General features: G+C 35.3%; 1 protein-coding gene across 1 annotated transcript in view; it reads left to right on the top strand.

Annotated features, from left to right (window-relative positions):
* Positions 1-25,015, top strand: part of HFM1 (helicase for meiosis 1) — a 129,029-nt gene that overhangs the window by 92,749 nt on the left and 11,265 nt on the right. Inside the window, exons 31-39 of the mRNA XM_064588835.1 lie at positions 936-1,016; positions 1,331-1,446; positions 4,282-4,361; positions 5,370-5,473; positions 11,381-11,626; positions 13,108-13,198; positions 17,763-17,874; positions 17,969-18,123; positions 19,028-19,136. Coding sequence (XP_064444905.1) covers positions 936-1,016; positions 1,331-1,446; positions 4,282-4,361; positions 5,370-5,473; positions 11,381-11,626; positions 13,108-13,198; positions 17,763-17,874; positions 17,969-18,123; positions 19,028-19,097 — 1,055 coding nt within the window. The 3' untranslated portion in view covers positions 19,098-19,136. The remainder of the gene's footprint in view (positions 1-935; positions 1,017-1,330; positions 1,447-4,281; positions 4,362-5,369; positions 5,474-11,380; positions 11,627-13,107; positions 13,199-17,762; positions 17,875-17,968; positions 18,124-19,027; positions 19,137-25,015) is intronic.

A 25,015-nucleotide genomic window follows, 5' to 3' on the forward strand; every position in this document is an offset into this window, starting at 1 on the left:
ACTACCCAATACATTGATCTGCTTAGCCCCTAAGGCATCTAGCCAGTTGCCTCATAGGGTGAGCATACTATACTGTTTACTCCAGGTGCTATACAAATATTATTGTTATCTAAATGTGCCATGTCTTGAAAAGAGTTGACTGAGCAACAGCACTGAAAATGAAGACTAAAGGACCAAAAAAGGTTATAAAGGTTTTCAAAGCTCTTCACTATCTCCAACATTTCTAGTTCACTTAAAATCTACGCTCCAACAAAAATCAACTTATTTCTATTTCTACAGCTTATGGTTTGCTGTCTTTGAGTATATGCCCTCTACCTGGACCATCATGTCCAGATCCTATCTGTCAGTTTAGATGTCTCTCCCTTCCCCCATGTTACTAAGATCAAGAAAAAGTCTACTTAAAATATTATGAATGAAGAATAAATTATGTATTTGGATATTCTAGCTTGGGGGGTCAAGCTGGAAGCAATCTCTTTTTCCTGTGAATTCATATAGTAAATTTCTTATACCCCTAAAACACATATTTCTAATGTTTATTAAATATGTATGGTGTCCTAAGTGCTAGAAACTATCACTGATACCATCAAAATGCTGTGATGTTTGCTTCTTTCCAGGTTCTTCTTAAGTGTAAGTATAAAGCAGCAGAGAAGTTTCTTACTCTTACCTCATTCAAGATAAGAGTTACTGATATTCTGTGGTATTTGGCTCTATGTCAGAGAGGTGAAGAGAAGCTTATAGGTGGGTCGATGCTCCTTGTGAAGAGCTGGGATTGGGCTAATAGCTGGACAGGGACTAGCTGTTGTCAGAAATATCATTTTAAAAATTACATATTAAATAGGCTAACATTTGAGGAAGTGAAAATCATAACTTTTTGTACTGTATGAAAGGAAATAAACTGTAGTAAAAATAGGTTTGTTTTTCTTATATTAATTTAGGAATGATTGCTTGCAAAAAACCTGGGAACCGAGAATGTAATCATCACTGTAAAAATAAACATACATGTGGACATGACTGCTGTGAGTTCCATAAAAGAAGTTTATTTCAGGTCTTAAAAATTGAAAGGCCTTTGAATAGTAATGACATCCTAATTACCTACGTATGATATTTATGTTATGCAGTTTATAACTCAAATAATTTTCTTTCTTTGTGGGTAACATGAAAAAAATTAGATTAGAAATTATGAAGATCTACCCCTGAAACTGATAATACTATATGTTAACTAAATTGAATTTAAATAAAAAATTCAAAAAAAAAGAAATTATGAAGAAATTTGGCTTTACATGAACACTACCTAAAGTTTCACTTAAAAAGCGAGAATTTCTTTTCATAGGTAAAACTGGAGTTGCACAAAAGTCAGAAATGAAAGAGCCAACAATCTCTTCATATTTATCCGATTTAAGAAACAGGAATGCTGTTTCATCACTTCCTCCAGTTAAACGTCTCAAGGTTAGTTTTAATAACATTTAGCCCTTGTTCTGTAATCTAATGTATATGAATATTCCTTTATTCTGTGTATTAGTTAGGTATCCGAAGTGAACTTTAGTTACTTGAGGGCTTGCCTAGGAGTATGGCCATTTTCCAAAATGTTGTTTCTAAAGGAAAAGATACTGTAGTTCTTTTTTTTTTAAAGATTTTATTTATTTATTTGAGAGAGAGTGAGAAAGAGCATGAGTAGGGGAGGGGCAGAGGGAAAAGGAGAAGCAGACTCCCCACTGAGCAGGGAGCCCTACATGGGGCTCAATCCCAGGACCCTGGGATCACAACCTCAGCTGAAGGCAGCCACTTAACCGACTGAGCCACCCAGGTGCTCCAAGATATTGTAGTTCTTAGTAATTAGTCTGTAAATCTACTTTTGGGACATAGTTCTACAGCCCCTTATTAGTCTTTTTTTTTTTTTTTTAACGAAAGAAGAAGGAAATGGAGAGGGATATGTAGTTTGGCTTGGTTCGGCAATTAAAACTACGCACGCTTGCCCTTTCCTGGTTCTGTCTGTACTGGAGTGGTATGGAGAGTCTAAAGTTGATTTTGATTCATGTACCTAGATGAGTACTGAGCAAGAGGCTCCTTTCCAAGTCATGAAGGAATGGTTGTTCCTACCTTGATTAGCTGGTCACTAGCAGACTTATTCTAAGCCTATGTTATCATATCCAGGGCAAAATAAATGATCAGGCCACAGAAAAGAGGCAAGAAAATGGCAGTGTCTGCTTCTTTTCTAGGACTTTAGTAAGAATGAAGATTTTAAGTCATGAGGCTAAAACAAGGGGGATACTGGGAAACGAAGAGGTATGCACATTAAAACAGCCACCACCTTCTCTGAGATAATATTTTTTTAGTAGCCCAAGTTCTTCCTCCTCCCCCCTTCCTTTCTTTCATCCTTCCTTCCTTCTTTCCTTCTCCATTCTGTATTATTCCCTCTATCCTTCCATATTCATTTTTTTTTAAGTTTATTTAATTGGGGCAACTGGGTGGCTCAGTCAGTTAAGTGTCCGACTCTTGATTTTGGCTAAGGTCATGATCTCAGGGTTGTGAGATGGAGCCCCATGTTGGGCTCCATGCTGAGTGTGGAGCCTGCTTAAGATTCTTTCTCTCCCTCACTCTGTGCCCCTTCCCTCCCTTTCTCTCTCTCCCTCTCTTACTTTTTTTCTTTTTAAAGATTTTATTTATTTATTTGACAGAGAGAGAGAGAGCAAAAGCAGGGGGAGCGGCAGGCAGAGGGAGAGGGAGAAGCAGGCTACCCGCGGAGCAGGGAGCCAGATGTGGGGCTCGATACCAGGATCCTGAGATCATGACCTGAGCCGAAGGCAGATGCCCAACTGACTGAGCCACCCAGGTGCCCCTCTCTCCCTCTCTTAAAAAAAGAAAGTTACTATTTTTAGTAATCTGTACACCCAAAGTAGGGCTCAAACCCACAACCCTGAGATCAAAAGTCTCATGCTCTTCCAACTGAGCCAACTGAGTACCCCCCTTCCATATTCATTGAGCACCAGCAATATGCTAAGTACTGTGATAGGTGCTAAGATACAGCAGTGAATAAGACAGTTTTAGTCCCAATCCTCATACAGCTTATAGTTGGGTGAAGGATACAAATAACTAAATAGGCTTTTTCAATGTAGTATGATAGAGGATTCTGTGACAGAGGTGTAAGATGACTTGAACTTGGGTAGAAAGTGTACTCAGTCCACATTTGATAGGCCAGGAAAGGATTCCAAATAATCATGATTGAGACTTGAAGGATATCTAGGCATAAGCCAGGTATGGAGAGGTAGGCACTAGAGTAGTGGTGGAGACGGATAGAAAAGTATTCCAGACATAGAAAATATGAAGTGGTATAGAACTGAGAAAGAGAGAGAGCTTTTAAAACATTGAAGTTATACAGTGTGTCTGGAGTTCAATCACAAGTAAGGGAGTAGAGAGAGATGAGGCTGAAAAGGTAAGTAAGAGCTAGATAATGAAGGCCTTTTTGGTATTTTAAGGATTTAGACTTTATCCTGAAAGTATTGGGAAGCCACTGAAGAGCTTTAATCAGTGACATGATCAGAATTGCATTTTCTCAAGTTCACTCTGGATGCAATGTAGAGAATGGATTAGAGGATGATAGAAAAGGAACATAAGGACTCATTAGGTGGGTTTTACAATAATCCAGGCAAGATGATGGTCTAGTTTAATGTAGTAGCAGTAGCAGTGGAGGGAAGTGGCTAGGTTTAAGACATTTTTCAGAGATAGAATCAACTACCCTGGTACTTAATTGCTTATGAAGGGTGAAGTAAAAGGAGTAAAGATGATGACCAGCTTTCTGAACTGAGCAAGTAGGAAAAAAGTGAGGCCTCACTAGGGTGGAAACTCCAAAGGAAAAGCAAGTTTGGAGAAGTAAATACACAATAAGTTCAATCTGGAAAATACTGAATTTAGAAGCCTGCAAGATACCTAGGTAAAGATGTTCCACAGACAGTTGGATTAACTCTGAAAATCAGGAAGAGGATCTGAATTAGAAATATAGATTTGAGAGTCATTCACTTGTAGATGATAATTGAAGCCATGGAAGTAAATAAGATCTTTAAAAATGTGTAGAGGGAAAAGAGAAAAAGGCCTAGTAAAGAACCATGAAGAATCTCAACATTTAAGAAGTGCCTGAGAAGGAGATTTGATTTGAGAACTAGCCTGAGTTTCTCATAATCCATTGGTTTTGGGACTTCGTGTACCAGCAGGGATTTTGTTGTTTGGTTTGTTTGTTAAAAAGTGTTGCTGTGAAGTAGACAGTTGAACTGTTTTTCTCGTTAATAGATGCAAATGAATAAATCTCGAAGTGTGGACCTTAAAGAATTTGGTTTTACTCCAAAACCTTCTCTTCCCAGTATATCAAGGTACAGTATAATGTTAATATCCAAGGTAGAATAGTCATCATAAACTCTTTGCTCCTCCAAATAATCATTTATTCAGAGAAAGGTGAACACTGGCTACATTCAAATCATAGTAATCATTTAGTTCCATAATGAAGTAATAATATCATAAGAGTTTGGTTATCTAAATTTATTTAGAACTCTACAGTTATAGAATATTTTAACATTCACTGAATCATCTCTTTCTGGGAAACTACCCATCCTATATGTCATGACCTCAGGCTTTCTCTGCCTTCTAAATTTAACAGGTGACAAAAGGATACTTTAAAAGAAAAGTATACTTTGAAAAGAAAAATCATGTTGCTGTACAAAGTCTAATCTTTTCCATTTAGGGGCCCACTCTATTAATAACACTTCATATTTATAAAATAATTTACATTTTAAAAATTGCACATTTGTGTATTATCTCTTTTGACCTTAACCACAACCTGGATCATAAAATGAGGTATTTCTATCCCATTTTATAGATAAAATAATCGAAGCTCATATTCCTAGTTATTAAGCAGAAGGCCCTAAATGATAACTCAGCATTCTTTTCCTATACCATGATGCCTAGAAGGTAATAGTATATGTCATTTCCCTTCCGGATAACGGTATTCTATATGCAGGGATGACATTTAATATACTTAACAAACAGTACAGAGCAGCCACTGACCAATCAGAACAGATGCCAACACTACTTCAAGAGATCCTAGCTTTTGTTATCTAATTGAAAGTAGCATTAGCAATAGATTTTTAAGGCTATACACAGATAGCAGATAACTACATATTTGGGTCATGTATAGATGACTAAGTATCTTGCTTCCAATAAACACCTATTTTTTTACCCTTTACTACCCTAGGCTAATGCATTTTATCATAGAAGTGTTGAGAAGATGAACCCTTTCTTTTTTATTTATATGAGTAAGTGGTTTTCAAATTCAGATTAGTTTTAATATTTAATATTTTATGGTTTTATTTATCTTTATGAAGGTCAGAGTGTTTAAACATACCTGAATTGTCTATAATGGAGCAGAGGGATCAGCGTGAAATCAGTGCAAAAGTTCAACAAGAACCATCAGAATATCAAGACAAAGGTGAATTACTATTGATATTGCCTTGAAAGAGAAAATGGTTTATCATTACTTCAGAATGACAATGTTATTGAAAAACCAACATCTGAAATTACTATGATTATTAACTTGCAACATTTTTCTCCTGGGTTATTGGGCCAATTTCAAATTCTTAAGTCTGTTATTTCAGATGGACTTACTATGTTTGTCACCTAGATTTTTTTTAAAAGTCTCTTCCCTACATTGTGTTGACTATTTTTGTTTAAAGATAATATGAGGAAAAATTGAGAAAATAAGGGACCTGGAGATATATAAAGTATTAAAATGCTGAACTATTACTTTTATATGTCTTTAAAATTATTTAAAATAATTTTATGTTTATAAAATTTGTCTAGTTTTACAAAACAGCTGTGTGATCTTGGAAAAATTATTTAACTTCTTTAGGTCTTAGTCTTATCTATAAAATTAGGGGATTAAATTAGGTTACCTTTAATACCTCCCCAGTTTCTAATATGGTTCTTACAAGTTCCTCTGATAATATGAGAATATAACCTAATTTGTGGGATATAGCTCATATGTAATCTAGATTTGCTTTTATCTGTGTCAATCACTTAATTAATGAGATAAAGCATATAATTCTTCAACACTGGGACCAGGTCATCATTCTCCGGATCCTGTTATTACTAGCATCATTTGTCTGGGTCATGCCATTAATAGCCAGTCTGTTAAAATGTGTGAGAAATAATCCTGGCCATAGAATTGTTTGTTTCTGTTGCTGTATGTAGAAATGGTAAACTTGGGGTTTTCCACAAATAATTTCATGTGTGTGGCCTTAGCACTGACAACTCTTTCCTTCATTCTGTCACTTTATGCTTCCTCTAGCCATAATTTAAGATCTTAAGTAGGCAAGGGCTGGAGTACCCACGACCTCTTAGGCCCAAATAAGAACAAGAAAAGTCCCCTAATCTCACTTAGAGTATCAGAGCATTTATCCAACTTGCCCAAAGTCTGATATCATTACAACGTGGAGAGAAGTGTTAGAATTTTCAACTCCTTAATTTTTATCTCTCTTCAACCTGTAGCCCTCTAACTTACTCCTTGTTCTGCTGCTTTATTCCCTGCCCTTCTACATACCACAGTTTATTCCTCTGCTTACTTTCATGCTGTCTTTTTTTTTTTTTTTTAAGATTTTACTTATTTGAGAGAGAGAAACAGAGATAGCGAGAGAGTGAGAGCACAAGTGGGGAGGAGAGAGAGAAGCAGGCTCCCTACTGAGCAGGGAGCCTGATGCGGGGCTTGATGCGGGGCTTGATGTGGGGCTTGATGCAGGGCTCAATGTGGGGCTTGATCCCAGGACCCTGGGATCATGATCTGAGTTGAAGGCAGACGCTTAACTGAGCCACCCAGGCGCCCCCTTTCATGCTGACTTTACATAGTTTTCCTACTTTTATTTCTTTCCTATCCCCTATTCCAAATCCAATTTATATTTTGATATTAAAGTCTCATCTAGATACTTTAACCCCCAATGATAATTGTATCCCTGTTTTACTGAAAATGAGTCACTTTTTTTTTTTGAAGAAGAAGAAGCTGTGTAGTAAGTAGTTAAATTCACAGGATCTAGAATAATCTGTTTGGGGTGCCTAGCTGGCTCAGTTGGTAGAGCATGTAACTCTTGATCTCAGGGTTGTGAGTTCAAGGCCCATGTTGGGCTGGGAGGTTACTAAAAAAAAATGCTTAGAGTAATCTGTCTAGGCTCAAATTCTAGCCATTTAGTAGTTGTGTCACCTTTTGTAATGTATCTACCCACTTTATCTCAATTCCCTCATCTGCTTATGTATTAGGGATTTTAGTATTAAATGTGATAATATACATAAAGCTCTTAGCATAGTATCTGGTACTATTATTAGTAGCAATCGAGTATATTCATTATACTTTTCACACATTAGTTTTTGGTGGCAAAACATACTTTGTTTGTATTCAAATATTGCTCTAGAGAATGTTTTAAGAAAAACATGCCAATTTTTATCATCTGTATTCCAATTTCAAGAAAGGAAAAAGAAGAAAAAAAGAAAAAATATCAGAAATTATATGAGAAAGTATGTTGAATCATAAAATTTAAATTGTAAGGGACCTTTGTGCAATTTCTCATTTTATAGTGAAAGAAACCAAGACTCTGAGAGATTAAATGACTCACCTAAAATCACATATCTAATTAATGGCAGGGCCAGAAATAGATTCTATATCTCCTGATTCCCAGTTCAGTGCCATTTCTATAAAATGAAATTGACTTTTAGTTATCAGTAGAGAATTGAAAATCGAACCTATATGAACTCTTTCAATTTTCTACCCCACAACTATATATTTCTGTCTCTGCATCTTTCCTTAAAGAAGAATTCTCTTTTCTTCTATTCAAGATTTATCTCTCCACCTATAGTTTTAATGTTTCTAATCCTGCCTCCCTTGGGGCTTTAGGAGACCAATTACCCCTCTCCTCTTTTCCATATTTTCAATCTCTCCTCCCTATTTCTCTTTCAACATATAATTATGCTCAAGTCTCTTCCCTCTTCAGCTCCCTATCCTCATCAAGATAGTCATGACCGTTTGGGTTGTAAGTGACAGAAATTCTACTCAAAGTGACTTAATCACACAAAAAAGGAGACCATTCATGTAAACTTATAAGTCCAGACATGCGTCTGGCTTTTATCTTGCTAGATCCAGATACTCAAATAATTTCAGTCATACCTCTGGCTTTGTCTCAGTCTTTTAGCTATGCCTGTTACTAATTGGCTTTATTCACATCTTCCCAATTGAACAGTCTCAGTAGAAATACAGTCTTCCCTGTTAGCTTTGGCAGAGCAGAGTTCATCCTAAATGGCCTCAGTTGAGTCTTGTATTCATCCCTCCATTAAACCCTGTAACCTGGGGAATGGGTCATGCATTCCTCTGCTGTAGCCCTGGAGGCTAGGGTACCATGAATGACATCCTCACCAGGGTCACATGGAATGGGTAGAGGCAGTTTCCCCAAAGGACAGGAAAGATATTCCTATTAAAAGAAGGGAAAATATGTCAGGCAAAGAACAGAATCACAGAGTCTTTATATACTTTAATGTCTTACTCTCCCATCAAAACAAAAATTCTTCAAAGGGCAGTTTATACTCACTGTGCTCATGGCCTTACCTCCTAGTCATTTTTTCATTCACTAAACTTTGGGTTCTTACTCCTTTGAAACTGCTTTTGCTTAGACCATTTAGTGATCTCCTAAGTACTGAATTCAGTGAACTCTTTTCAACTTTTATTTTCTTTGACCATTGTAGTATTTGACACATCTGGTATTTCCCTCCTTTTGGAAATCTCTCCTTTGGTTTCAATTAAACCATTCTGTTGGTTCTCCTACTACTTCTTGAATTGCTTGGGCTTTTTTTCCTGTTGATATTGCAAAAGAATTCTTTTTTGCTTCTTTATTCTTCTCACTTTATAAACTTTTCTTTTATAATGTCACCCAAGTCCATGTCTACAATTACTACATCTGCATTTGCCATCTGTTTTTTTCTGTCTAGCCCCTGACCCATTTATACAGTCACCTTTCTGGATATATCCACCTAAAAGTTAATATATCAGCATTTGAACTCTTTCTATCTTCTCTGTATCTCACACTGCTCCTTTTCTTTTCTCCTTAGGTCAGTGAATGAACCCTCTTCTTTTCCAAACTACTAAAGGCAGGAAAAGAGTCATCCTATTTATCTTAACTTACATGCAAGTAATTGCCAAGTCCTATCTGTTTTGCCTCCTAAGCATCTCTTATATCTGTTCTTCTCTGTCCCTTCTGCTGATGCTCTAGCTCAGACATTCATTGTCTCTCATTTATTGCAATAGCTGTCTTACTTTTCTCTTTGCTTCCAGTCTCATTATCATCCCATCCATAACTATTCTGGGGAATCTAACAGGTATCTTTGATCATGTAAACCTCTTGCTAAAATATCTTCAGTAGTTATCCATTGCCTATAAGGGGGGAAAAAAAGCGAATTCCTTAACATGGAAATTAAGCATCAACATAATCTGGCACTTAACTTCCTGTGCAGGCTCAATGAGCCCTTCTTCTCCTGCTTTGTGCTCCAGAAATCCTGAAAACATATAGTTCTCCAAACATTCTCTGGTCTCCCATACTGCCATGTCTTTCACATCCTGTCCTCCTCTCATGGAGTATCTTGCCTTTCCCCTTGCCCTGCTCCACAGTCACCGTTCTACCAAGCTCAAATTCCAATGTTACCTTCTTACCATTTTACCATCTTAGAGCTGTCCATTTGGACTTCCATTGTAGGTTTAGGTCCTGTTCCCTTTGCATTCCCATTACACTTTGTACCTGCTTCTGTTTTTAGTATATATAATGTGTATATATCAATGAACAAAAGTAGAATAATATGAACTGGAGTTGTAGGTATAATTGAAGGATAAAGTACGATCTGGCTAGGTGAAGAAAAGTACAGAGAATATTTTAAATGAAAGAAACTCAGTGGTACACCTGGAGCAAGCTTGTGCTGACTTGTGAGAGATGATTATTAAATTCTTGGTAATCTTTCAGCCATTATTAAAAGTTTAATTATGTAAACTTTCAATTAAATAATTAAAAACAAAGACTAAATATTCAAAACTAATCACTTCCTAATTGTTCTACTACATATTACTGTTATCTGTGTTCTTGAGATTATTTGCCTTTTTATTTGTATCTATATGGTGGAAATGCTATATAATGGTGTGCTACTATGCATTTCTTCTCAACTTCGTGTTCAGAGATGTCACACTGGTAGCTTGAAATTAATCATAATGGGAATATTTATACCATGGAAATCAGCAAACACTGCATATTAGGACTTGATTTATTGCTTAGACTTATGAAAGTGATGGAAAAATGTTAATAGTGCAGATTAAATTTAACAGTATATTGTGCCTATAGCTATTACATTGTGAATAGCACAAAAAGCTGAGGGAATATTCTTCTAGTATTTGAAAACTATTGTCTAATTTAGCAAAGGAGTTGCCTAATGAACGAGTCAAGTCCCAATATCTTTCTGTGTTATTTTACTTTCATCTTAGTTGTTACAGTCAACAAGAATATCAAGCAACATTCATGTGAGAACTATATTCATTTGTTAATTGCAACCATAGGTTGGCTACAGATACAAGAGTTTGGCAAAACTCAATGGAAACATTTGGTGAAAATCAAATATATGGAATTTACAATTAAGCATGCTATATATTTTATTATTATTTGTAAATTGTGTGCTACATATCCTTTACCTATAATAAATACATATAATAAATGCAAGTATATATATGCATACATTTTTTGGAGAAGCAGTTATTAAACATTTATTAGCACACTACTATGGAAAACTGCAAAACTAAAGGCATGTATTCCCTCTAACAATCTTAGGAAGTAGATACTATTATTATTCTCATTTTGCAGAGGAGAAAACGAGGCTCAGAGACTTTAAATTAACTTGTCTAAGATCATACAACTAGTAATTGAGAGAAGTAGAATTTTCACCCCAGTAGTCTGGTCCTAAGCCCAGGCTATAAACAATGGATAACACTGAGGATTTTTTAGCAGGGAGAAGAGCTGGAAGAAGGAAGGCCATTTTAGAAATTATAAAATTCATTTTAGAGTAAAGTTATTCTCATATAGGAATTAAGAGGGAAAATTAATTATCTCTAAAAGAATCCACTGAAAATTAGATTTAATGCAACTATCAATATATGTAATACAGTAAATAGAATTGGTTGAAAACAATATTCAACAATGCTTGACCCAATACTTTGAAAACTACTATTCAAACTTCAGTTTAGTAGTTGAAAGATGTATTTGATATATCAATGGAAAATGATGTTAATGATTTAAAAAGTACCTTCCTCTTTTATACATACACATGACAGATTTCTCTAGATGGAACTATCCTACAACTTCAGATGAGAAAGCCCCTCAAACAGTGCTATTCAACAGACATCTTAATGCATCTGGAAACCAGAATTTGACAGATATGGATAAAAATAATGCTTCATTCTCAGAAGTTTTGAATGTGAACTTTGAATTGGGAGATGAAATTTGGGATGATTTTGATGATGAGAACTTATTAGAAGTGACCAGTTTTTCAGCCAGTACTGAGAAGACAAAAAGATCAGGTAAAATTGTCTATTAGCATGAAATAATTTCATGAGAAATTCTTTGAATATTTTTCAGTTCAGTTTCTGGGACTAATTTTCTTTGCCTTTTTTATGTGTTTGCTTAATTAGCTTTGGTTTGTTAAGACTGTGATTTTTTAGCAAAACTGAAAATGTGACCCTTCCATAAATCACATTTCCTCCTAAGGACAGAGGTCAAGGTTATTCCATTATAATGATACAGTATATGACCTTTTTCTCTTCTATTGCTCCCCTATCTTTTTAAAAACTCTATTTAAATAAAAAATGTTTATTGAATTTTCCCTCATAAAACAGACTATCCAGCTTTCAATTCTGTGATCACAGATAATTTGCTTATGTTTGTGAAGGACAAAATTATTCCATTTTTTTTTTAAAGATTTTATTTATTTGAGAGAGAGAGAAAGAGAGTGCATGCATGTGCATGAGTGAGGGAGGAGCAGAGGGAGAGGGACAAGCAGACTCTGCAGTGAGCACAGAGCCCCACACAGGGCTTGATCCCATGACCCTGAGATCATGAGCTGAGCCAAAATCAAGAGTTGGATGCCCAAACAACTGAGCCACCCAGGCGTCCCTAAAATTACTCCCATTTTTAAAAAAGTATTCATCTGCTATCAGGAAAATGAAAGATACCTTTTATTTCTCATAGACATATTGATTTTTTTTCAGGCATAAATAAACAATAGGAAAGGATTAGTTTCTATACTAGATATCATATTTAAGTCATTTACAACCCCAAAATAATGGGACTTAGTTTCTGAATTACTGGCAGATTTAATCTATGTCATTAAAACAGAAAACTAGGGCGCCTGGGTGGCTCAGTTGGTTAAGCAACTGCCTTTGGCTCACGTCATGATCCTGGAGTCTCTGGATCGAGTCCCGCATCGGGCTCCCTGCTCGGCAGGGAGTCTGCTTCTCCCTCTGACCCTCCCCCCTCTCATGTGCTCTCTCTCATTCTCTCTCTCTCAAATAAATAAATAAAATCTTTAAAAAAAATAAAAATAAAAATAAAAAAATAAAACAAAACTAAAATCTTGCTAAGTATATGAGAAGACAGCAAATTGGAGATACTCTGTCCCATGATGGCTGACAGGAGGAAATCAGTACCTCAGAATTATAGTTACCTCTTAATATATCCCACCCCAATGCTCTTTTAAAAAATCTTTTTAAAGGAAGCAATTAGAAGTTGAAATATTATTGTTTCAGGATTCTAAGAAATACCTAAAGAGCTATTATTTCTTCCAGAAGGAATAGGATTTGACCACCTTCACAAAGTAGGCCAGGAAATCTATGATGTGGAGTCAGTAAGCACAATTTCCTATGTCAATGGACAGCTACTAGTCCCTACCTCAAAGTTAAAAGTCATTGGGTATAGCAATTTAAGAGGCAGTTTGTACTGATTCTTTGAGGTAACCTAATCTGTTTCCTGGCATTTAATTTCAAAATGTTATCTCTTTACATAGGATTTGGAAACACTTTGTGTTCAAGTACCAGGGGAAGTAAGATATTCCTCCAAGAGTCAAAGAGCAAATTCCAAGGAGAAATGGCAAAAAGGCAAGTTTTAGAATTTTGGTTTGGAACACTTTACAACTATATATCCTCCTGACACATAATTGGAGATGGGGATTAAATTATTAGATGTCAAAGAAGCTATAAGGTATTAGCCAACCTGAACCTTCTTATTTTTAGAGCTGTGTTTCTTAAAGTGCTATTAACAGACCACCTACTTCAAAAGTATTAAAATGTATTAAAAATGCACATTCCTGGGCCCTACACTAGACTTACCAAATCATGGTCTCTGGGGCTGGAGCCCAGCAATTTGTACTTTTCAAAAAACTTGAAAACTGAATAGGAGATTGACAGGTAGAAAAAGGAGGATAAGGCATTCCAGGTAGAAGAAGCATGTGTAAAGGTATAAGGCTTGAAAAGGCATCTCATGCTCAAGGGTCAGTAAAGCATCAATATGGCCACAGCATTAAGGCTGAGTGCTGAGGTCTGATTCTAAAGAGCCTCGAATATTGTATTTAGACAACTTTGCCATATCCAGTAGGTAAGGGTTACAAACTCAAACTGCCTTCAGGATTTGGTGAGCCAAAGCCAACTGAAGAGTGTCCCATATAAAAGGCACAACTGTGGAGATACCACAATTCCAAATTTCAAGATATACTACAAAGCTATAGTAATCAAAATAGTATGGTACTGGCACAAAAATAGACACTGGACCACTTTTTTACATCATACACAAAAATAAAATGGATTAAAGACCTAAGTATAAGACTTGAAACCATAAAACTCCTAAAAGAACATATAGGGAGTAATCTCTTTGACATCGATTTTAGCAGCATGTTTATGGATATGTCTCCTGAGGCAAGGGAAACAAAAACAAAAATAAACTATTTGGGACCAGACCAAAATAAAAAGCTTTTGCACAGCAAAGGACACCATGAACAAAACAAAAAGACAACCTACTGAATGGGAGAAGCTATTTGCAAATAATATATCCAATAAGGGGTTAATATCCAAAATATATAAAGAATTTATACAACATACACCATAAAACCAATTTGATTAAAAAATGGACAGAGGGCCTAAATAAACATTTTTCCAAAGAAGACATAGAGATGGCCAACGGACACATGAAAATATGCTCAACATCACTAATTATCAGGGAAATGCAAATCGAAACCATGAGATATTACTTCGTGCAAGTCAGAATGGCTGATTTCAAAAAGACAAGAAATAGTGTTAGTGAGACTGTAGAGAGAAGGGAACACTCGTACACTGTGGGTGGGAATGTAAATTGGTGCAACCACTGTGGAAGACAGTATGGTGTTTCATCAGAAAATTAGAAGTGGAACAATCCAGTAATTCCACTACTGGGTATTTATCCAAAGAAAACAAAAACACTAATTTGAAAAGATGTATGCACCCCTGTGTTTTTGCAGCATTATTTACAATAGCCAAGATATGGAAGCAATCCAAGTTGTGGGTAGCAATAGATGAATGACTAAAGAAGATGTGAGATATTTGTATATCTATAATACTACTCAGCCATAAAAAAGAATGAAATCTTGCCATTTGCAACAACATAGGTGGATCTAGAGGGTATTATGCTAAGTGAAATAAGTCAGACGTGATTTCACTTAGATGTGAAATCTAAAAACAACAAAACAAATGAACAAACAAACACAAAAACAGACTCTTAAATACAGAGAACAAACTGATGGTTACCAGAGGAGTGGTGGGTGGCAAAATATATAAAGGGGATTAAGATGTACAAACTTCCACTTAGAAAATAAATGTCATAGGGTTGAAAATTACAGCATGGGGAATATAGTCAATAATATTGTAATGACATTGCATGGTGACAAATGGTGACTAACTACACTTATTGTGGTGAGCATTGAGTAATGTATAAAATTGTTGAATCAGTAAGTTGTACACCTGAAGTTAATATAACATTGTATGTCAATTATACTTCAATAATAAAAAGTAAAATAAAAATAAATAAAAGAATCAACCGCTACTCAGCTCTAACCAGTTGTTGCTGTGTAGGAAATAAGTGTCTAGCGTTGTCAAATATTCTGATTTTCAAAAAAAAGCTAGGAATCTAGAATTTGATGTGACATCTCCTGACTTTTAAATTTTAAGACCTAATTTTTTAAAATGTGATAAAATTGGGCATCTGGGTGGCTCAGTCGGTTAAGCGTCTGCCTTCAGCTCAGGTCATGATCCCAGAGTCCTGGGCTCGAATCCCACATAGGGCTCCTTGCTCACCAGGGAGTCTGCTTCTCCCTCTGCCCCTCCCCCCACTGGTGCGCTCTCACTCTCTCGCTCTCTCAAAAAAACAAATATTTTAGTATATGTGCTGCCGAAGCGAGCACTCGCAAAGATAAATAAATAAAATAAAATAAAATGTGATATAATCTATAGCCCCCCTCCAGCTGTAGCCTAGTTTTTAATGTCCATGTAAGCAGTAGGAAGCTTTCCAGGATACTTAAGCACAGGATAAACAATTTGATAAGACAAAAATTATTCTAGTGATTTGTAGATGATATATACTGATATGATATGATATGATATATAGAATGAGTTGCAGAAGGTGGGACAATGAGAGGCATGGTGGCCAGTACGAGAGGCAGGCTATGGTGAGGCCTAAACTAGAGCAGAGGTGTTGGAAACTGAGAAGTAGAGTTGGATTTTTGAAACATTTCATAGCACATACTAGATTTAGCAACTGATAGGATACAGTAGGTGAGGAAGAGAGAAAAATACATGGCAAGTGGGTAAATGAAGATGTTATCTGAGAATATAGGACACATAGACATTTGGAAAAGAAAATAGTAATTTAAAAAACGTTCAACTTCAGGTGCCTGTTTGGCTCAATCGGTAGAGCATGCAACTCTTGATCTCAGGGTTGTGAGTTCAAGCCCCGCGCTGGGAGTGGAACCTATTAAAAAATGTAAAAAAAAATTTTTTTTAAATGTTCAACTTGAAGTATTTTTGCAGAAATGCAAAGTGCATCTGGATATTGGACTTGATTAGAAGTCATGGAGAGGAATTATAGCCACAGCCAAAACTTTCCCCAGAAGAAATACTGACAACTTTTTGTTCAGGGTCTAATTTACTTAAGTATTATTTATTTCTCCTAGTTTAAAATATAAGAAATTTGTGGTGTCTTTTGGTAATTTTTTTATTGTTTAGTCATTTTGCTGATTATCAGCACGACAGAATCACAGATTTCAGAGGATTCCAGAGCTGAAAGGTGCTTAATTTAAGCATCGTTTAGTCTTCCCACCACCAGATATTTGAATCACCATCCTACATCACTGGCAGGTATTCATGCCATCTCTACCAAAGCAGCTCTAGTGACAGGAGCTCATTCACTCCAACGTGCTTGTTCCATGTTTGGATCTCTCAGACCATTCAATAGCTTTTAAGAATATTGGCCTAAAATTTGTCTTCTTGCTATTTCTATTCATTGGTTCTAACTCTGAGTCATACAGAATAAACAGATGAGAAGCATCAAAGTAGAACAAAGCTGTGGGTGTAAAGCAAAAAAATTAGGTAGGAAGTAGGAAGATACAAGTAGGAAAATAACAAAGCACATAGACAGTTTTGTGAGCCATACCTTTAGAAACTATAAATAATTTAGGGAGAGTTTAAAAGTAATGAACAGAAAATAAGTGGATTTAAAAAGGAATCCTTATCAAGAAGTCCCTAAAGAAAAAATTGTGCCAGAAGTTGGTACTGGAAAGAAGGCCTGTAGGACCTGAGGACTGGGAATGGAAAGGAGTCATGCTTTTCATTTTACATCCCTTCTTACTATTTTAATTCCTTGCCTTTAATCAAAGACAAAAAGATCCAAGCCTATCAATACATGTACTTCTCTACTACCTGTACCCACTGCTTTTTACTCCCTACATGGCTGTCATATTTTAGCCTGTAAGTGTCAACTTAAATTGTCACCTCCACAGAGAGACATGCATTCATGACCACCTTTTTAAAGTGGGTTTGTGTCTCCACACTATTTCCTGTAATATTACTCAGTTAATTTCCTTCATATCACTTCAGGATCTATAATTATGTATATTTATTGTTTACTCATTGTCTGCTCCTCTACTAGATGCTAACTCCCTGAGGATTTGTTTACCTCTTTATACCTAGATCCTAGTACAATATCTGGCATATGGTAGTGAATAATAAATGTTTTTTAATGAATGAATTTAATACAGAAGATTGAAGTTTAGTTTTACATAGGAAGATAAATCAAGGTATCTATATACAGTGAGACCAGAATAGGGAAAGGAGATTAAAAGTTAAGTAAAGTTGTATTTAGAAAAAATTTACAGACTGCTAGGTAATAGAAAACTAAGCATAAGACCCAATTTTAAAGAAAATTATTGCTTATCTAATTTGGAATATAAGAATTGGTGTTTTGTCTAAAGGAAAGGAGCTACACTAAATTTTCCATGAGTCTAAGAAACAGCATAATTTTTTTGGTAATAAATATGATAGACTTTAATCATATTCCCCAAAGAATCACTATTGATCTAAATTAGAATGGTTTGTTTCTCTTATTTGCCATATTTTACAAATAATTAATTTTGATTTTTAGTTTTGTTTCATCACCTGAGAAGCCAGATATTTACTTATCAAATTCTCCTGTGTTCAAGTTTGATGCATCTTCCTTGAAAAAATTACCTCAACAAGCTGGAAATGCAAATATTGTAAGAAGCACTTCATTGTTTTTCTTTTAAATTCTGTCTGAATAGTTAAACTTTCAATGATTGCCTTTTTTTTTCTGTTAACCTCAAAATATAGGTACATTTACAAGAAAGAAAACAACAAAGTCTGTCACCAGAAATTGAAAAGTTGTGCTTTACTCACTCTGAAAAAATACCAAATTCTTCACATTTTGTTAAGAAAGTGGATTTCTTTATTAGAAACAGTGAATGTAAAGAGGAAATTGATTTCAGGTAAGAATTCTTTAAAAACATTTCAAGACTATAACAATAAGAACTTTCTATGAAGAAATTCAGCATTCTTTTTTTCCTTGGTTTATTTTGTTTTGTTTTGTTTCATTTTATTTTATTTTTTATAGGGATAGAGAATGAGAGAGAGTAGAGGGGAGGGGCAGAGGTAGAGGAAGAGAGAGAATCTCAAGCATGCTTTCTGCGCAGCTTGGAGCCCAGTGCGGGGCTCCATCTCATGACCCTAAGATCATGACCTGAGTCGAAATCAAGAGTGAGCCACCCAGGCATCCGTTTCCTTGGTTTATTTTAAAGATCAGAATCTAAGCATTTTATTTACTTAAAAACATTGACTATTTAGACCCCTGGTGACCTAAACTCCTTAAGAGAATTCATAATATTAAGTATCTCAATTTTTGAGAACATATGTTTAGTATTTTTAATTAAAACATACTGTATTGGTAAACTTTGTTTCACTGATTTGAATACAACATATTGATAATATAAAGTGTAAAATGACTTAAATACAAATGAGATTGGCTAATTTTTCAGACGTTCAGTTGTATTTTAGCCAACCAGTTCTTTTACAATTCTACAGGTTCAGTGAAAAGTCAGATTAAGTCTACTCAGTTCCCCCTCAGCTGGTCACTTCTAGGGATAACTGTAGCAGTTTTTCTCTCCCGTTTGAAGAGTCAAAGTTTATAGACTTGTTCACACACTGATTAAATGACATTACTTTTTAAAAACTTTAAGGAATTACCCAAGAGACTGGATCCCTACTTCTCACAGTTTATGAAGTCTGATTTCCACCCCCCCAGACTTCTTACTAGGTTATAGCATATTGAAGTTCATTTGATACATTAGCCTCTCAGCAATCTATATATATTTCTATATTTGCTTTTTCCCCCAGTAGGTATCATCCTGATGATGAAGCTGATGAAATGAAATCTTTTCTGGGAATATTTGATGGTATTTTCTAAAGCAAACCAAAAAAATTCATCTCATATTAATAAGGCAAGGTATATATGCAGCCAATTACAAAGCATGCATTTTCTTTAAAAAAAAGTAGTTCATAATTGTTCAAATTTTTTTTCTCTTGGATTTGATCAATTTTGTTGACTTATTTGCACCAATTTTTTGGATTGATTTATTTTCCTATTGTAACTTCATGAAAAGCACTTTTACAGTGGGTTTGTTTCAATAAGCTGAAAATTAAGTTGCATTTAGAAATTATTTGGTTATTAAATGCATCTCGATTGGATTTTGACAGGAACCAATAAAAATACCATTTTTGTATTAAGAAGAAAGGTATTCTATGAAAGCAAATAACGCTAGGTCAGTGAATCAATTTATTATATGGATTATTCACCAATATTGTTTTGTTTTACTAAAGATTTTTAAGAATCCAGTGGCTGTCAGAACCTGTTGTTTTATAACTTCAAATAATAATAAATGAAACATTAATCAATATAGATTATTGTTCTCCTTTGGCCTGTTTTCCAGTGTGGTGAATTCTAAAACCTTGTTACATTGACTTTTACTATGGCAAACACTATTTCATGTTATTTTCCCATGAATTTGTTCTCAAATTTATTTATATTTATTGATAAGTAGTATATAAGCAGTCTAAGCAGTGTTTATTATTTAATTTATTTATAGATACATGTGTAGTTGAAGCCCACTTAAGAAATTTTAGGAATTTTTCTTTAAGCATAAAAGCTTTAGAGACAAGAGAAGTAAAGAAGAGAAACTTCTAGGTAAGATTGTCATTGTTGTCATTGGTAAACATTTATGAAGCATCATACATATTAAGCATGGAGAAAAAGCTTAAACTAAGAAGCTTTATTATGTGTTGAAAAATAAGGGCAACCAGTTCCTTTATTTTAGTCATCTTTACAATTGGCATGTTTCTGCATCTGAATCAATCATGCTACAACCTTTAAAGGTTATTAAACACCATTAAAATGAAAAATCGGTACACTACAATCTGCTCATCTTGCATACATAAACTTTGATACTAAAGAAATAGCAATTTAATTCAGCAAGACTTATTATGATCTGCTAAGCAAAAAGCACTGTGCTTGGTACTGCGAAGGAGGCAAATGATAAAAACAGTTTTTCCTGTCATGGAGCCTATGTTACATTCTGGTAGAGAAACTAGGACATATAATAATGCAATAATAAAATATAGAATACATTAGAGAAGTGGTTCTCAAGCTTCAGGATACATTGCAGTCATCTAGTGGGCTTGTTTGAAAACAGATTGCTGGGCACCATATCCAGGGTTTCTAACTTGGTAGGTCTGGGGTGGGGCCTGAGAATGTGCATTTCTAACAAGTACCCAAGTAATGCTGATATTGCTGGCCCAGGGATCACGCCTTGAGAATCACTGCAATAGAGGTTTAAAGAGCTCTGGGAGTTCATAGGAGAGAGAACATAATCCTGACCATGGAGTCAGGAAAGCCTTTATAGTGAAGTTAAAACTTGAGCTGAACCTTGAAAGATGAATACAATTTTGATGAACAAATATATGAGAGAAGGACATTCTAGCAGAGGGAAGAGCTTGAGCCAAGCTCCAAAGGAGGAAAGTATCTATTTGGGGAATAATGAATAGATAATTTTAAACATAGGTTAATGTTATAGGAGATGTTTGTATTTTTTTGTTTGTTTTTATTATTTTATTTATTTGAGAGAGAGAGAGCACAAGCAGGGGGCAGGGAGGGGCAAAGGGAGAAGGAGAAGCAGACTCCCCACTGAGCAGGGAGCCTGACACAGGGCTTGATCCAGGACCCTGAGATCAGGACATGAGCTGAAAGCAGACGCTTAGCCAACTGAGGCTTGATCCAGGACCCTGAGTCCAGGACCTGAGCTGAAAGCAGACACTTAGCCAATTGAGCCACCCAGGTGACCCTATAGGAGATGTTTGAAATGTACCTTAAGGCCAGACTATGGAGGACTTTAGATGCTAAGAAACCTGAGCTTTATTTGGCAGACAAATGTTTCCCAAACTTGCCTGATCATAAGAAACATGTGGAAAATATATTAAATATAAAAATTCCTAGGCCTTACCTAAGGGCTACTGATTCAGAATTGCCAAGCAGAGGGGAGTGGGAATTCTATAGTTCTAACAAGATTCCGGGGTACTCTTTATCAGGCCAATTTTGGAAACACATGAGTAGGTTCATTTACTAAGTAATCAAAAAAAAAAAAGGCAAATGAACAGTTTTATCATAGACATGCCTTACTTTGTGTTTACCTGGAAAATTATGTGTAGAAGTCCTTGAGAAGTGGACTGACCACTTAAAGGAGTCCAGTCATTGGATATTCTTTCCATGAGTGAATAACCCTACAGTTTCCATTTTGTAACTAAAGTTTTAAATGTATTTAAGTGAACCATACAACAAAGCTTTTCACAGAAATCTTTGTTAGGTTCAATTTTTTTGACAGGTTTTGTTTTTTTTTTCTTTTCAATTAAAAAGGACCCTAATAGGGCTCCTGGGTGGCTCTCTCTGCCTCTCCCCCTGCTTATGCTCTCTCTCTCTCAAATGAATAAATAAAATCTTTAAAATAAAATAAAAGGTCCTTAATAGACTTTATTTTCCCCACCTCTAATGTTGGCATAATGGCACTTACCTCATAGGTATGGAGTGAGAATTGAATAAGCCACTGCATAGTAAGCTCTTAGTTTAGGGACTGGTGCATAATATGTGCTCATAAATGGTAGTTGTTCATACTAAAAAAAAAAAACCCTATCGTTAGCAGTACTTTAACCCATTGGAAGGTGTTAAATAATACAGTACAGACTGTCCCCAACTTACAGTGTTTGGACTTAAAGTTTTTCAACTTTACGATGATGTGAAAGTGATATGCATTCAGTGGAAACCATACTTGGATTGTGAATTTTTATCTTTCCCAGGCTAGTGATATGCATAGGTTACTCTGTTGCAATGCTGGGCAGCAGCAGGGAGCTGCTCCTACCAGTCAGCCGGACCACAAGGGTGGACAACCCATACACTGACAATCATTCTGTACGCCTACAACCAATCTATTTTTTACTTTCAGTACAGTATTCAATAAAGTACATGAAATATTCAATACTTTATTATAAAATAGGCTTTGTGTGACATGATTTTGCCCAACTGTAAGCTAATGTAATTGTTGGGAGCATGTTTAAGGTAGGCTAGGCTAAGCTATGATGTTCAGTAGGTTGTGTTTATTAAATGCATTTTTGGCTTAATGGTATTTTCAACTTAGAATGGGTTTATTAGGATATAACCTCATCATAAGTGTAAGTCAAGGAAAATCTTTCCTTGCAAATCATATTTGAATTGCAGTAAGTTGCATAGGACTTGACAAATATTCGACTTTCCATAGATGTATCATCCATAGAAAAAATTTTCTCTTAGACCTCCCTCCTACATATACTTCCTCATGCTTTCAGGTAGATTGCTCTATCTCTGTCCCCTCTTCATCAGCACTCTTAGTTGTTTTATGGTTGGAGCATATCAATCTATTTTAATATTACCTTAAGTAAATGTAATTAGAAAATAAATCTTTTACAAATTGTATTATAATGCATTCTAAAGCCAAATAGAAATGACTGATGAATTATTCACTCTTTTAGGTTTTAGCACAGTTTACTCCTTGGATCCTTAGTAAAGTCACACAAAGTATCTCTTTATCATGACCCCATTTCTAGAAAACACCCTCATCAAGGATAGTAGGGAACCACTCCTTGAGGACCCATAGCCTAGGAATTATATGGCTAACACTTACCTGTGGCATCTTAGATTGTAATAGGTGTCTATATTTAAGAACTACTTTTGTGGGAATAGAGAAGACACCAGTGAAGAGAAAGTTAGGGCAAAGAGAAGTAAACCAAGCTAAGCTTAGAATTAAGTAAGCTAAGAATTTCATTGTGGGTTTTGGTTAGTGGAACAAACAAAACAAAAAGAAAGGAAAACCCTGGCTCTTATTATATTTTAGCATGTCAATTCCTGGCTGCCAGGAGTTAAAGGCCTTGCCACAAGAAACTCCTTGGAGCTGGGGTTAGAAGTTCTTAGGCCTCACTCCAGAACTTTTCTTTCTTTCTTTCTTTCTTTTTTTCTTTCTTTCTTTCTTTCTTTCTTTCTTTCTTTCTTTCTTTCTTTCTTTCTTTCTTTCTTTCTTTCTTTCTTTCTTTTTTTCTTTCTTCCTTCCTTCCTTCCTTCCTTCCTTCCTTCCTTCCTTCCTTCCTTCCTTTCTTTCCTTTTCTTTTCTTTCTTTCTTTCTTTCTTTCTTTTTTTATTATGTTATGTTAGTCACCATACAATCATTAGTTTTTGATGTAGTGATCCACGGTTCATTGTTTTCGTATAACACCCAGGGCTCCATGCAGTACGTGCCTTCCTTAATACCCATCACCAGGCTAACCCATTCCCCCACCCCTCTCCCCTCTAAAACCCTCAGTTTGTTCCTCAGGGTCCATAGTTTCTCATGGTTCATCTCTCCCTCCGATTTCCCCCCTTCATTTTTCCCTTCCTTCTCCTAATGTCCTTCATTGCTATTCCTTATGTTCCACAAATAAGTGAAACCATATGATAATTGACCTTCTCTGCTTGACTTACTTCACTTAGCATAATCTCCTGCAGTCCCATCCATATTTGCAAATGACACTACAGATAAAAGGCTGGTATCCAAAATCTATAAAGAACTTCTCAAACTCAACACCCAAAAAACAAATAAGTCAAAAAATGGGCAGAAGATTTGAACGGACACTTCTCCAAAGAAGACATACAAATGGCTAACAGACACATGAAAAAATGTTCACTCCAGAACTTCTGAGTCATAATCTGCATTTTATCAAGATCCCCGGCTGATTACATGCATGTTAAAGAGTGAGAAGCACTTTTTTTAAGGTGGAAAGGGAAGGAAAGGAAGCAATATCAGAATCCATTCCAGAAGACAAGTATAAGAGTAATGATGATTACTTGGTTTTCTGCACATATATTTCCTATTTTAAGTGTAATATGGTGATATTGCTCTTGTTTAATTGCCTTTCAGTATAGGTTGTTTTCTTCACCAACTGTGTAAATTATCTTTATAATTCCCATGCATCAACTGGGTATTTTTTTTATGTAGCTTGAGAGGCACTTAGATGCTGTATAGAGTTTTGTTTTAATTAACATAATAAAAGCCGATAATTCAAAAGAGCAATCTTTATCTTGCTTGTTTTTACATTTTAATTCGGAAACCTTTCCCTAAACTAATATATGCCTTAAAACTCTATACATACAAAACAAAACAAAGCAAAACAGAATGAAACAAAAAAACCCAAACCCCATAGTATACTGAAAAATTTAGAAAAATGTGCATAAGCCTGCACTCACATATGTTGTAACTATAACAATGAAAATTCAGCCAACATTAGCATTTTGCCCACTGAAGCACATCCTTACGACAGTATGTGGCTTCAATCCTTTAGAAAATGCACACACGATAAAGTCATCATTTTGGGTTTGGTTTGTTTCTGTATTGATTAGTTTGGCGACATAAACTTCTTACCATTTAGAACTTAAAATTTTTTTTAATCTAAACAAATTTTACTACAATATTTTTTTAACTTCAAGTTTATTAAAACTTTAGCAGTACAAATTTTTCAGGTTACAAGTTATCAAAAGATCAACTAAGTGAAGTTCATATTAACAACAAAAAAAGGACAAACATAAAACAACCCAAAAACAATGAAAAGAGGAAAACAACATAAAGGAGATTCATCAGTAAGTTTCTACAATTTAAAATTTAAGACAAAATGGAAATGAACTTTCCACAACTCACTCATCTACTTTGTCTTCATTTTTTCTAGGGCTGGACTCATAATCAAATTTTTTTTATGACCAAAGTTTTAAATTTTTATCAT

Source organism: Mirounga angustirostris, unplaced genomic scaffold (genome assembly GCF_029215605.1).
Source record: "Mirounga angustirostris isolate CCGP_5_RB_7025 unplaced genomic scaffold, mMirAng1.0.hap1 SCAF_4, whole genome shotgun sequence".
In the NCBI taxonomy this organism is placed as follows: domain Eukaryota; kingdom Metazoa; phylum Chordata; class Mammalia; order Carnivora; family Phocidae; genus Mirounga; species Mirounga angustirostris.